Here is a 15,478-nt window from a genome sequence, read left to right as displayed (position 1 = left end):
ATTGGGGGATGTAGTTAATACTGAGGAAGACTTTGATAGCATCCTGCTAGAATTATTCAGTTGTGTTCAGTAAATAGCAGCATCTTTTAATTTGCTTTGACTGATCACATCACTATATAGTTACGTGAAAAACAGAAATCACTAACAGCTCCCAATTTCAGAATGATCAGATTCAAACTCAACTTCTTCCAAGTACAATCTAACATTTCAAAAATTGTAATGGATGTAGGTGAGATATTACGACTGTTGTCTAACATAATCCGAACACAGTGGCACACAGACAGATGGGCAGGTGTAGCTTCACAGTGAATCCTTTCAAGCCTCACTAAAAAGTGGCAGACTGGCAATCCATTGTTCACTAATGGAGTTGTGATCTTTGTAAATTAAGAAAGGAAATGCATGGAAATGTTTCAAAGAGTTGATTAACAGAGTGGGGCATCATCTCCCTTTGATTTCTATTTCTGACAGCAGGCAACAGAAAAAGGTCATTACAACACGACATAAACAGACTCTTCAGGTGTGAGACATCAGACTTCAGAACAACACGTCTGCCAGCTCTGGCCACAAAGCTCAGTACAGTCAACCTTTCAGCAGCTGCAGCCCGGATTAAATAACTAGTAGTTTAACATGTCTAGTAGAGCTTTTGTATCAAAATAGAAGAAATCTATTGTGACACACACACAATTAATAATTACATCACAATGTGATTGTGAGGATCGATTATTGCCTCTTGATACCTTCCGTGCCCACCAGTCGAGGAAGGTATCAAGTGAACCGGTGGACACTGCCTGCTCCCTCTCCAGGGCCACCCGGGCAGAGACAAGACCACGCAATAGCTCCCTGCAACAGTCTCCACCCCAGATCCCCAATGGTGCAGGGAATGACCCTCACGTAGAGAGCCCTCCACTGGGGAACCTCACCTTTGCCAGACGGTAAGATGACTCATCAGTCTGCTTGAGATTGGGCAATAAACTAAATTAATCAATAAAATACACAGAAACCCAAGTCCTCAGCCCTGGTGTGAAGTACGCTGGCTCCCAATTTTCCGTTACTAACTCACACCTCAGGCCCCGGCCAGTCTGATTTAATTAGTAAATGTTTTCTAACTGTGATTTCTAACTAGGGTTCAGGGCTGTCATTCTGAGGCCTCATTTTATTGTGTGACTTACCAGAGAGGCTGTTAATGGCTTTAATAAACTGACAAGATTTTTATTTTAAAAGCAGGAAAGTGGTGAAAAACGCCACTAGCGATGCCTCAAAACTCATGGACAGAGAAATCCACTTCATCAGCACCCCTGCCACAGGACTCAATATCCACCCCCTCCACCACTGGTGCACTGTGTCTGCAGTATGTACGGTCTACTAGATGACCATGGTCAGGCCGTGTGAAGTCAAAGGTCAGGCAGCAGAATGGACAGAAAGATCGCAACAAACTTCCCTTAACTCCAACTCTCTGATTTCTGTTTTGCAGCCAGCTTTCCGTCCATTCTGCTGCCTGGCCCTTCACTCCACACAGCCTGACCTGGGTCATCTTGTCGATCTTACATACTGTTATGGATAGCAAGCTGGTTACAAAACAGAGAGAGTAGGGGTTAGGAGTAGCTACTCAGACTGGCAAAAGGTGGGAAGTGGTGTTCCACAGGGATCGGTGCTGGGATCACTGTTGTTCACCATTTACATAAACGATTTGGACTCGGGAATCAGAAGAACAATTTCAAAATTTGTCAATAACACCAAATTGGGAGGTAGAGTTAATACTGAGGAAGACAAAATGCAAGAAGATATTAATAAATTTCAGAATGGGCGTGTAATTGGCAAATGAATGTCACTATAGATCAGTGTGAGGTGGTGTGTTTTGGTGGGAAGAATAAGGAGGCCACACACTACTGGGACAAGGGGGTGAAATTGGGTTGCTTTGCGCCTCCCGCGATATTCAGCGGGAGGTTAGCGGCGGCGGTAGCCGGTAGCTCCCCGCGGCACTGCACCGCCGGCAATGTTGTCATCGCCATGCGCAGCGCCCCAGCTGCAACCTTGGGTTGCGACCCCTGACCTATCACCGGACAATATGTCCGACAGGGTCAGGGGTTGTTCTTGCAGCCACGGTGACGCCACTTAAAGGGCAGGTGTCGGGCAGCAACGTTTTATTTTGGCCGACTGCCAGCACCTGCCCCCTTCCCCTTTCTTCTTCGGGGTGTCGGCCGCGATCACTCAGCCCGGCGCTCCTCTTGATCCGACACCCCGGTCCCCGGTGTTCCGGCAGGGCCCCGGTGTGCACAGTGCTAGGCCCCTCCCCTTCAATCAGGGAGGGAGGTCTGCTATGACGCAGTGCTATGTGCCGACCGGCGTGGCACTGTTGCATGAAGCACCGCAAAATTCACTGGTAGCGCCTCAAGAGGGGAGCGCTTCCATTAGCACCCCACCTCCTGCCTGGGGTGCTACCACTGAATTTAATGCGCAGGGCGCTAACTTTTTCGAGGCACTAAAGTTAGCCCCGGCGACGTTAGCGACCCAAAGGGGGAGCCACTGAATTTTGCCCCTAAGAGTCTAAATGGGCTGGAGGAGCAGAGGGATCCAGAGATAGATACACAAATCACTAAAAGTAGCGACACAGGTTAATAAGGCCATTAAAAAAGCACTGGGGTACATTCCTAAAGGAGCCTTCTGTTCCGTGCCTAGGAGCTCTGAACCATGGCAGAGAACGGCTGGGGCACGTTTCTCACACGCCTCGAGATTAACCCGCACGGAGCCTTTGCTGTCAGTGAAGAGAGACGAGAAAGACCAAAGTGCCGTTTGCCCCTCTCAGTGTGGCCCTGAAGGACTGTGTCCAGGCTGGAGTTCTGTTCCCACCGTACGATCCTCCCCCAGATTGTCCTTTCTGAGCTCCAGTCAGGTGATGCTAAATACTCAGGTGGGAAAGACAAAAATATACAACAATGTGCTTAAAACAAAGCTGATTTATTTGACATCTATCCAGAATATTAAACTCCAGCCCAGTTACAGGAGTTATTAACAATCAGCAGAAGCAAACTCCAACTGTCAGAATGAACATGGTTCAGTCCTGGATGTGATTAACAGCAGCAATAACAGCAGAATCCAACCCCTACAGTCACTTGTGAACTTGCTGGTGTCTCAGCAGGTGGGATGACTGAGTGAATCTCTTCCCACACTCAGAGCAGGTGAACGGCCTCTCCCCAGTGTGAACTCGCTGGTGAATCAGCAGTGTGGATAATCGAGTGAATCCCTTCCCACACACAGAGCAGGTGAATGGTGTCTGCGGGGTGTGAGTGTGATGGTGTTGCAACAGAGCAGTTCTGCTTTTAAAGCTCTTCTCACAGTCAGTACAGTTAAACGGTCTCTCGTCAGAGTGCACAAGTTGGTGTTCAATGAGATGGGATAATGAAGTGAATCCCTTCCCACACACGGAGCAGATGAACGGCCTCTCCCCAGTGTGAACTCGCTGGTGTGTCAGCAGGTTCGATGACTGAGTGAATCCCTTCCCACACACGGAGCAGGTGAACAGCCTCTCCCCAGTGTGAACTCGCTGATGTGTCAGCAGGTTGGATGAATTTGTGAATCTGTTCCCACACACGGAGCAGGTGAACGGCCTCTCCCCGGTGTGAGTGCGTTGGTGCTTCATCAGATGCTTTCTGCTTTTAAAGCTCTTCTCACAGTCAGAACATTTAAATGGTCTCTTATTAGAGTGAACAAGCTGGTGCGCAGTGAGGCTGGAGGAGATAGTGAACCCCTTCCCACACATGGAGCAGGTGAACGGCCTCTCCCCGGTGTGACTGCGTCGATGAGTTTCCAGCTCAGATGGGTAATTGAATCCTTTCCCACAGTCCCCACATTTCCATGGTTTCTCCATGGTGCAGGTGTCCTTCTGTCTCTCCAGGTTGGACGATCAATTGAAGCCTCGTCCACACACAGAACACGTGTATGGTTTCTCCCTACTGTGAATGGTGCAATGTTTTTTCAGGCTGTGTAACTGGTTAAAGTTCTTTCCACAGTCAGTGCACTGGAACACTCTCACTCGAGTGTGTGTGTCGGTGCTTTTCCAGTCACACTGATGTTGAAATCTTTTCCCACCAACAGAACAGACAAACATTTCTCCTTCCACATTCAAAGGCTGATGATATTACCTGTAAAAGCAGTTTACAAAAGTCATCACTAAGAGTTCAGGATTAAAATGCAGAACAGAAAATTCCAGTTTCTATGGAACATTCTTTCCTCTTATTACATAGAGAATTACCCAGATTGTACAGCACAGAAACAGGCCAATCAGCCCAACTGGCCAATGCAGTGTTTATTCTCCACACGAGCCTCCTCCCATCTCTCTTCATCTCACCCTATCAGCATCTCCTTCTATTTCTTCCTCCCATGTGTTTATCCAGCTTCCCCTTAAATGCATCCCTGCTCTTCGCCTCAACTACTCCCTGTGGCAGCAAATTCCACATTCTCAGCACTCCCTGGGTGAAGGAGTTTAATCTAAATAGGACTTTCCTGGGCAGCCAATGAGCACTGCTGCCTCTTTTGTGCATTTCCTGGCGAGGCAAAACAGTTGATATTTTCTGATCAAAAAGAGCTGAGCTCGGCAGCATTAGTCCTGTTTTGCATTCTTTGGAGACCAGGTGTACGAGCAGTGAGCGCAGCCTTCACAGCAACCAGAATAAAATTGTTACAGTTGTGAAGGAACTTTGTGTAAGTGCACTGGACCATAAACAAAGTATGTGTGCCGATTATTGTCTGACTGCGCTACTGTGATATTTTAAAGGTGCCATATAAAGGTAAGTTGTTGTTGGTTTGAGTTGGCGGTGTGTAAATGCTGCCCTTCTCACAGCCTGTAAAAGGAGTTTACAAAAGCCATCACTGTGAGTCCAGGATAGATCCACAAACAGGACTGCCCTGGTAGACCCATCGTTTCAGCCTGTTCTTGCCCCACGGAACTTATCTCTTCCTATCTCGACTCTATCTTTTCTCCCCTTGTCCAGTCTCTTCCCACCTACATCCGCGACTTTTCGGACGCCCTCCGCCACTTTAACAGTTTCCAGTTTCCTGGCCCCAACCGCTTCCTTTTCACCATGGACGTACAATCCCTCTACACCTCCATCCCCCACCAGGATGGCCTGAGGGCGTTCCGCTTCTTCCTTGAACAGAGGCCCGACCAGTCCCCATCCACCACCACCCTCCTCCGCCTGGCTGAACTTGTTCTCACATTGAACAACTTCTCCTTTAACTCCACTCATTTCCTCCAAATCAAAGGTGTTGCTATGGGTACCCGCATGGGTCCTAGCTATGCCTGCCCGCATGGGTCCTAGCTATGCCTGCCTTTTCGTGGGATATCTGGAACACTCTTTGTTCCAGTCCTACTCAGGTCCCCTCCCTCACCTCTTTTTCTGATACATTGATGACTGTATCGGTGCCGTTTCCTGCTCTCGCCCTGAACTTGACAATTTCATTCACTTTGCCTCCAATTTCCACCCTTCCCTCACCTTCACATGGTCCATCTCTGACTCTTCCCTTCCCTTCCTCGACTTCTCCGTCTCCATCTCTGGGGTTAGGTTATTGACCAATATTCACTACAAGCCCACTGACTCCCACAGCTACCTGGACTACACTTCCTCCACCCCGCCTCCTGTAAGGACTCTATTCCATTCTCCCAGTTTCTCCGTCTCCGCCGCATCGGCTCCGACGATGCCACCTTCCACACCAGTGCTTCCGACATGTCTTCCTTTTCCCTCAACCGAGGATTCCCCTCTACCGTGGTTGACACAGCCCTCGACCATGTCCGTTCTATCTCCCGCACTTCAGCCCTCACCCCTGCCCCTCCCTCCTGGAACCACGAAATGGTTCCCCTTGTCCTCACCTTTCATCCCACCAGCCTCCACATTCAACGGATCATCCTCCGCCATTTCTGCTACCTCCAAAGTGATCCCACCATCAAATGCATCTTCCCCTCCCCTTTCAGCATTCCGTAGGGACCGCTCCCTCCGAGACACCCTAGTCCACTCCTCTATCACCCCCAGCACCCCTTCCCCTTCGCCTGGCACCTTCCCGTGCAAGCGGAGGAGATGTAACACCTGCCCCTATACCTCCCCCCTTCCCAGGGCCCCAAACACTCCTTCCAGGTGAAACAGCAATTTACTTGTACTTCTTGCAATCTAGTATACTGTATTCGCTGCTCACGATGCGGTCTCCTCTACACTGGGGAGACTAAACGCAGATTGGGTGACCGCTTTGCGAAACACCTCCGTTCAGTCCGTAAGGGTGACCCCGAGCTTCTGGTCGCCTGTCATTTTAATTCACCGCTCCATTCCCACTCAGACCTCACCGTCCTTGGCCTCTTGCATTGTTCCATGGAAGCTCAACGTAAACTCGAGGAACAGCACCTCATCTTCCGATTAGGCACTTTGCAGCCTTCCGGACTCAATATCGAGTTCAAAAATTTGAGATCATAACCTCGGCCCCTATTACATTTTTACTTATATTTTTTATCCACCCCTTTGAGGTTTCTCCCTCCCCCTCCGCCTTTCCTTTTTTTTTCCTCTGTCCCACATGGCAGCTATCTCTCATTCTGCCAGAACATTTCACACCTAATCTGAGCCATCTTTTGTCTCCACTAGTCCCATCACCATCTCGTCTCCTTTTGAATACCTCTTAGTGTCTCTTCACTTCTTTTGTTCTGTCCCAGCCCTACCTTTCGATCTATTTCATTTCCTTTCCAGTTTTGAAAAAGGGTTAGTCCCGAAACGTCGACTCTAATTTCTCTCCACGGATGTTGCCTGGCCTGCTGAGTTTTTCCAGCATTTTCTGTTGAAATTGACAAGATTCTCTCCTCCTGGTTCCTGGCCAAGGGAGCCGCACATGCGCCCTGCTGCCCCCTGAGCCTCTCAAGATGGCGGCCGTTACCCCGGGCCTGTCACCGGGAGAAAGCCATGCAGCTGTCGCCCCACTCGGGGCAAACGCCTGGCCCGGAGGCTCTTGTTCAGGGCCTGAGGCCCACCCCGGGTGTTTGTGAAGCGGATAATGTTGAGTCTTTTAATAATGGGGCCTGGGGCCGCAGTCGGGGTGTGAGCGGCCCGCGTCCCCCCGGGGTTCATTAACCCGCTCCCTGAGCTCGGGGTGTGAGCGGCCCGCGTCCCCCCGGGGTTCATGAACCCGCTCCCTGAGCTCGGGGTGTGAGCGGCCCGCGTCCCCCCGGCGTTCATGAACCCGCTCCCCGAGCTCGGGGTGTGAGCGGCCCGCGTCCCCCCGGGGTTCATGAACCCGCTCCCTGAGCTCTCTCACCTGATGAGTCAGCGGCTGCTGCCAAGGATCCACGCATGCTCAGCTCACACTGCCCGGGTGATTGACGGGTGCTCCGGACCAATAGGAAGAGCGGGGCGGGACTGGAGGACCGAGCGGGCGGCGGGTCCTCCAAACAATCGGAGTGTGTGAGGGGCGGGGCTTGACCTTTAAACCGGAACAAGAGATGGTGAGCTGAGCATGCACGGACTTTGGCAGCAGCCGCTGACACATCAGGTGAGAGAGCTCAGGGAGCGGGTTCATGAACCCCGGGGGGACGCGGGCTTCACACACCCCGAGTGCGGCCCCAGGCCCGATTATAAGAGCAGTGAAGATTATCCGCCTCCACCCGCGGGTTCCCGTTTCGCTCCGGCCCGAATCTCAACAAAGCGCCAAACTCCGGGACAGACAGGAAGTGAGTCAGGGAGCGTCTGTAAATGGAGGAGAAATGGAGACTGGTCAGGGAGCGTCTGTAAATGGAGAAGAAATGGTGACTGTTCAGGGAGCGTCTATAAATGGAGGATAAATGGAAACTGGACAGGGAGCGTCTGTAAATGAAGGAGAAATGGAAATTAGTCAGGGAGTATTTGTAAATGGAGGAGAAATGGAGATTGGTCAGGGAGTGTCTGTAAATGGAGGAGAAATGGAGATTGGTCAGGGAGCGTCTGTAAATGGAGGAGAAATGGGGACTGGTCAGGGAACGTCTGTAAATGGAGGAGAAATGGAAACTGGACAGGGAGCGTCTGTAAATGAAGGAGAAGTGGAAATTAGTCAGGGAGTGTCTGTAAATGGAGGAGAAATGGAGACTGGTCAGGGAGCGTCCTTCACCTAATCTGAGCCAGGGACAGTTTATAGGGAGGGACCGAGTGTGGGAAAGGGGGTTTTAGAAGTCCAGAATTAAAATTAAAATATTGTCACAATTAAATTAGATTTTGAATGACATCCTAAACACAAGACAGATTTTCTTTATTTCATATACACATGACCTGCTGAGTGTTTCCAGCATTTTCTGTTGTCATTTCAGATTTCCAGCATTCGCAGTATTTTGCTATTGTATGTTTACATAGAAGCTGCTAGATTCTGAATTAAAAGACTAACTGCCCAGAAACTTTTGAATTGAAGCTTTTTTTCAATCCCTCCTTGGCCTCACCCCTCCCTATCTCTGTAACCTCCTCCAGCCCTACAATCCTCCCAGATTGCTGCGCTCCTCCAATTCTGGCCTCTTGCACGTCCCCAGTTTTAATCGCTCCACCATTTGCGGCTGTGCCTTCAGCTACTGGGCCCTAAGCTCTGGAATTCATTCCCCAAACTCTCCGACTCTCTTTCCTCTTTTAAGCCGCTCCTTAAAACCTACCTCTTTTGCGCTAATATCTCCTTATGCGGTTTGGTGTCAAATTTTGTTTGATAACCCTCCTGTGAAGCACCTTGAGACATGTTACTATGTTAAAGGTGCTACATAAATGCAACTTGTTGTTATTCTCTACACACAGACCTAGTCTTAGAATAAGGGGCTGCTCTTTCAAAACTGCTCTTTCAAAACTGAGATGAGGAGGAACTACTTCACTCAGAGGGTGGTAGGTCCATGGAATATGCTGCCCCAAAAAGCTGTAGAAGCTACATCATTACATAAATTTAAAACAGAAATAGACAGTTTCCTAGAAGTAAAGGGAATTAAGGGTTACGGGGAGCGGGCAGGAATTTGGACATGAGTCTAGGTTCGGATCGGTCATGGCCCCGTGGGTAGCGGAGCAGGCCCAGGGGCCATATAACCTGACCCTGCTCCTATTTCGTGTGTCTAATTCTGTTAGATTCAGGAGATGGTTCTGTGATAGTGGATTGGCGGTTAGGATCAGATCAGCCATGATCTTATTGAATGGCGGAGCAGGCTCGAGGGGCCGATTGGCCTACTCCTGCTCCTATTTCTTATGTTCTTCCCTGTTGGAGATGTCCATAAACATCATTGTGCTGTCCAGGCAACGGGCAAAGCCATCTGTCTTAACTATCAATTTAAGAAGTTTATAGTTCCAATTAACTCCTGAGGCACAACACTCAATTGTTGGAAGAAAATATACTAAAGGAGCTGTTAGTTACAAAAACAGTCTGCCAAGCCTATGTCTACGGAAGATCGAGTTAGAGTGAGCACATCTGTAAAAGGAATGCAGCTGGAAGTAATATTCCTTGCCGTTCGATGGAGGCCCTTTGTTAGTTCATTAATTGTAAGTTTAGTTTGAGGTTGTTTGTTCTGTAACTTTCCTTCAGCAGGATGATCTGATTCACAGGTGTAACAAGAATCACGCAGGCTCTACTTTTCGGGCCTTAATAGAGGGGCAGTTAGCAGCTTAGTTGAGAGTCCGAACCCCGGGGATAAGAAAGCTGACTGCTGCAGTCAAGGTGGAACATCTTGTGGTGCCTCCCAGATCTGCTAACTATTGGTCTGCTCAGTTGGTGGACACTGCCTGTCAGAAGAACTTTACTACACAACTATAATATTGTATGAATATCATAATTAGTATTTGTTTGTAGAATCTGTTATATAAGGAAAATTTTCACAGCGGGGAGTAACCATATATGTGTTCTGTGTGTAGACGAGGATTCAACCGATTGTCCAACCTGGAGAGACACAAGGACACCCGCACCATGGAGAAACCGTGGAAATGTGGGGACTGTGGGAAGGGATTCTCTTGCCCATCTGAGCTGGAAACTCATCGACGCAAGCACACTGGGGAGAGGCCGTTCACCTGCTCCGTGTGTGGGAAGGGATTCACTCGTTCATGGAGCCTCACTGAACACCAGCGTATTCACACCGGGGAGAGACCGTTCACCTGCTCCGTGTGTGGGAGCAGATTCACTCGTTCAAGGAACCTCACTGAACACCAGCGCATTCACACCGGGGAGAGGCCGTTCACCTGCTCCGTGTGTGGGAAGGGATTCACTCGCTCATGGAACCTCACTGAACACCAGCGTATTCACACCGGGGAGAGACCGTTCACCTGCTCCGTGTGTGGGAAGGGATTCATTTCTTCATCCCACCTCACTACACACCAGCTTGTTCACACTGATGATAGATCTTTTAAATGTTCTGAATGTGAGAAGAGCTTTAGAAGCAGAAATTCTTTGCTGGCACACCAATGCACTCACAGCGGGGAGATGCCGTTCACCTGCTCCGTGTGTGGGAAGGGATTCACTCAATCATCCAGCCTACTGATACACCAGCGAGTTCACCGCTGACTGCAGGGGTTGGATTCTGCTGTTATTGCTGCTGTTAAGCACATTCAGGACTGAACCCTGTTCATTCTGACAGTTGGGGTTTGATGGTAATAACTCTCTAACTGGGCTGGAGTTTAATCTTCTGGATATATGCCAAATAAATCAGCTTTGTTTCCAACACAGTGTGTTAAGTCCTTGACGTCTACAAGATAACAGGAGACTAATTGATGTCCTGTTACCGACTGCTGCAGATTTGGGCCTTTTCTCCTTTCTAACTCTAGATTATTTCAGTTCTCATACCTTCGGTTACTCTCATGGACAAGTCCCAGCTCCCCAAACCTTCCAGAGTGCCTCTCCTAGCCTTGGTATCCAGGGAAGGTATCAGTAACACGCCCGGGATCACTAAACACAAAACCCAGTCTGTTAATCACTTTCAGCTGCTGGACTTATCGTGTGCCCCACAGCATCTCTCTCACCTTCGATGTGTGAATAGAGAATCACGCCTGCAAACCTGGTTTATATTTAAATTAACTCAGGAAATGTATTTAACAGATCAACAAGGAAACACATCACGGCCCAATAATCCAGCTCTACATTCACAGGAGGAAGCCTGTTATCAAACTCCTCGAGTGGACAAAATAAAGAAATATCCCAAATGTAAGGGCCTCTCAAATACTTTAATACCTTTCAAATCGTGACCGGTTCCTCCTTATTCTAGAATTCCCCATCCCTGTGGGAGTTGATATTGGTCAATTTGCTCAGATGGTTCGAGCATGGTGCTAATAACGCCAATGTCATGGGTTCAATCCCTGTCCTGATGAGCTACGCTGTTTCGGCACGGGCTCGACAGGCCGAATGGCCTCCTTCTGTGCTGTAACCATTGATTCTATGGTCAAAATCTGCTAATTGGAAATTTCTCACTGATTTTTCTGATTCAATTTCAAGCTGACCAGTTCCTTCTCTCAGAGAATCTCCAAGGGGACTCTGATTTAAACACAGCTCTCCCCTCTTTTATATTCAGGATTAGAGTTTATGGGAATTTGAATACCTGACCACTCAAATTTAAAAGGGCCCGTCAGTGATAGACAGACTGAACCAATCACACAGCTCTGGGTCAGGTTAAATTATTCCTCTCTCCAGCCTGTAACCGATTAAACTTGTAACACTGAGGCTGAAATTCCACATCCATGCACCGGGGGTGCAGGTAGTGCTGGGCACAGAGGGAGCAGCAAACCGGGTTCAGAGAGGGCACACTGGGTTTGACCTTGACCTGGGTTTTATGGTGAGCATATGCTGGGGCCCAAGCTCATTGCCAACGCATGGATTCCAACCCTGGGACTACATGGGGATTCTAACCCTGGGACTGTACATGGGGATTCTAACCCTGGGACTGCAGATGGGGATTCTAACCCTGGGACTGTACATGGGGATTCTAACCCTGGGACAGTACATGGGGATTCTAACCCTGGGACTGTACATGGGGATTCTAACCCTGGGACTGGACATGGGGATTCTAACCCTGGGACTGTACATGGGGATTCTAACCCTGGGACTGCACATGGGGATTCTAACCCTGGGACTGTACATGGGGATTCTAACCCTGGGACTGTACATGGGGATTCTAACCCTGGGACTGTACATGGGGATTCTAACCCTGGGACTGTACATGGGGATTCTAACCCTGGGACTGTACATGGGGATTCCATCCCTGGGACTGTACATGGGGATTCTAACCCTGGGACTGTACACGGGGATTCTAACCCTGGGAATGTACATGGGGATTCTAACCCAGGAACTGTACATGGGGATTCTAACCCTGGGACTGTACACGGGGATTCTAACCCTGGGACTGGACATGGGGATTTTAACCCTGGGACTGTACATGGGGATTCTAACCCTGGGACTGTACATGGGGATTCTAACCCTGGGACTGTACATGGGGATTCTAACCCTGGGACTGAACATGGGGATTCTAACCCTGGGACTGTACATGGGGATTCCATCCCTGGGACTGTACATGGGGATTCTAACCCTGGGAATGTACATGGGGATTCTAACCCTGGGACTGTACATGGGAATTCTAACCCTGGGACTGTACATGGGGATTCTAACCCTGGGACTGTACATGCGGATTCTGACCCTGGGACTGAACATGGGGATTCTGACCCTGGGACTGTACATGGGGATTCCGACCCTGGGACTGTACATGGGGATTCTAACCCTGGGACTCTAAATGGGGACTCTAACCCTAAGACTGTACATGGGCATTCTAACCCTGGGACTGTACATGGGGATTCTAACCCTGGGACTGTACATGGGGATTCTAACCCTGGGACTGTACATGGGGATTCTAACCCTGGGACAGTACATGGGGATTCTAACCCTGGGACTGTACATGGGGATTCCAGCCCTGGGACTGTACATGGGGATTCCAACCCTGGGACTGTACATGGGGGTGCTAACCCTGGGACTGTACATGGGGATTCTAACCCTGGGACTGTACATGGGGATTCTAACCCTGGGAGTGTACAGGGGGATTCTAACCCTGGGACTGTACATGGGGATTCTAACCCTGGGACTGTACATGGGGATTCTAACCCTGGGACTGTACATGGGGATTCTAACCCTGGGACTGTACATGGGGATTCTAACCCTTGGACTGTACATGGAGATTCCGACCCTGGGACTGTACATGGGGATTCCGACCCTAGGACTGTACATGGGGATTCCGACCCTGGGACTGTAAATGGGGATGCCGACCCTGGGACTGTACATGGGGATTCTAACCCTGGGACTGTACATGGGGATTCTAACCCTGAGACTGTACATGGGGATTCTAACCCTGGGAGGGTACATGGGGATTCTAACCCTGGGACGGTACATGGGGATTCCAACCCTGGGACTGTACATGGGGATTCCAACCCTGGGACTGTACATGGGGGTGCTAACCCTGGGACTGTACATGGGGATTCTAACCCTGGGACTGTACATGGGGATTCTAACCCTGGGAGTGTACAGGGGGATTCTAACCCTGGGACTGTACATGGGGATTCTAACCCTGGGACTGTACATGGGGATTCTAACCCTGGGACTGTACATGGGGATTCTAACCCTGGGACTGTACATGGGGATTCTAACCCTTGGACTGTACATGGAGATTCCGACCCTGGGACTGTACATGGGGATTCCGACCCTAGGACTGTACATGGGGATTCCGACCCTGGGACTGTAAATGGGGATGCCGACCCTGGGACTGTACATGGGGATTCCGATCCTGGGACTGTACATGGGGATTCTAACCCTGGGACTGTACATGGGGATTCTAACCCTGAGACTGTACATGGGGATTCTAACCCTGGGACGGTACATGGGGATTCTAACCCTGGGACGGTACATGGGGATTCCAACCCTGGGACTGTACATGGGGATTCCAACCCTGGGACTGTACATGGGGATTCCAACCCTGGGACTGTACATGGGGATTCTAACCCTGGGACTGTACATGGGGATTCTAACCCTGGGACTGTACATGGGAATTCTAACCTTTGGACTGTACATGGGGATTATAACCCCGAGACTGTACATGGGGATTCTAACCCCGGGACTGTACATGGGGATTCCAACCCTGGGACTTTACATGGGGATTCTAACCCTGGGACTGTACACGGGGATTCTAACCCTGGGACTGTACACGGGGATTCTAACCCTGGGACTGTACATGGGGATTCTAACCCTGGTACTCCACATGGGGATTCTAACCCTGGGACTGCACATGGGGATTCTAACCCTGGGACAGTACATGGGGATTCTGACCCTGGGACTGCACATGGGGATTCTGACCCTGGGACTGTACATGGGGACTCTGACCCTGGGACAGTACATGGGGATTCTAACCCTGGGACTGTACATGGGGATTCTAACTCTGGTACTGTACTGGGGGATTATAACCCTGGGACTGTACATAGGGATTCTAACCCTGGGACTGTACATGGGGATTCTAACCCTGGGACTGTACATGCGGATTCTAACCCTGGGACTGTACATGGGGATTCTAACCATGGGACTGTACATGGGGATTCTAACCCTGGGACTGTACATGGGGAGTCTAACCCTGGGACTGTACATGGGGATTCTAACCCTGGGACTGAACATCGGGATTCTAACCCTGGGACTGTACACGGGGATTCTAACCCTGAGACTGTACGTGGGGATTCTAACCCTGGGACTGTACACGGGGATTCTAACCCTGAGACTGTACACGGGGATTCTAACCCTGGGACTGTACACGGTGATTCTAACCCTGGGACTGTACATGGGGATTCTAACCCTGGGACTGTACATGGGGATTCCAACCCTGGGTCTGTACATGGGGATTCTAACCCTGGGAATGTACATGGGGATTCTAACCCTGGGCATATACATGGGGATTCTTACCCTGGGACTGTACACGGGGATTCCAACCCTGGGACTCTACATGGGGATTCGAACCCTGGGACTGTACATGGGGATTCTAATCCTGGGACAGTACATGGGGATTCTAACCCTGGTACTGTACATGGGGATTCTAACCCTGGGACTGCACATGAGGATTCTAACCCTGGGACTGTACATGGGGATTCCAACCCTGGGACTGTACATGGGGATTCCAACCCTGGGACTGTACATGGGGATTCTAACCCTGGGACTGTACATGGGGATTCTAACCCTGGGACTGTACATGAGGATTTTAACCCTGGGACTGTACATGGGGATTCTAACCCTGGGACTGTAAATGGGGATTCTAACCCTGGGACAGTACATGGGGATTCTAACCCTGGGACAGTACATGGGGATTCTAACCCTGGGACTGTACATAGGGATTCTAACCCTGGGACTGTACATGGGGATTCTAACCCTGGGACTGTACATGGGGATTCTAACCCTGGGACTGTACATGGGGATTCTAACCCTGGGGGACTGTACATGGGGATTCTAACCCTGGGACTGTACA

The 15,478-nt window shown here is 49.9% G+C and overlaps 2 protein-coding genes across 3 annotated transcripts; one reads left to right on the top strand and one right to left on the bottom strand.

The window, feature by feature from the left end:
* Positions 1 to 2,939: 2,939 nt before the first annotated feature.
* On the bottom strand, positions 2,940 to 3,880 carry LOC147118633 (uncharacterized). The gene has a single exon (XM_085984512.1). It carries the CDS (start codon positions 3,863 to 3,865, stop codon positions 3,107 to 3,109), a length of 759 nt encoding a protein of 252 aa, XP_085840638.1. The 5' UTR covers positions 3,866 to 3,880; the 3' UTR covers positions 2,940 to 3,106.
* Positions 3,881 to 7,430: 3,550 nt separating this feature from the next.
* Positions 7,431 to 11,831, top strand: LOC147118632 (uncharacterized). Of its 2 annotated transcripts, none has more exons than XM_085984513.1 (2): positions 7,431 to 7,518; positions 9,867 to 10,708. In XM_085984513.1, the coding sequence occupies exon 2, from the start codon at positions 9,919 to 9,921 to the stop codon at positions 10,507 to 10,509; it is 591 nt and encodes a 196-aa protein (XP_085840639.1). In that variant the 5' UTR covers positions 7,431 to 7,518; positions 9,867 to 9,918; the 3' UTR covers positions 10,510 to 10,708. The 2 variants fall into 2 exon arrangements, with proteins under 2 accessions (XP_085840639.1, XP_085840641.1); XM_085984515.1 differs by lacking the exon at positions 7,431 to 7,518 and adding an exon at positions 7,615 to 7,696 and having other exon boundaries at positions 9,867 to 11,831.
* Positions 11,832 to 15,478: the final 3,647 nt, after the last annotated feature.

Source organism: Somniosus microcephalus, chromosome 4, assembly GCF_052327205.1.
Source record: "Somniosus microcephalus isolate GS21.2 chromosome 4, FLI_Smic_1.0, whole genome shotgun sequence".
NCBI classification, from domain to species: Eukaryota; Metazoa; Chordata; class Chondrichthyes; order Squaliformes; family Somniosidae; genus Somniosus; species Somniosus microcephalus.
This window is presented reverse-complemented; position numbering and strand designations above follow the sequence as displayed.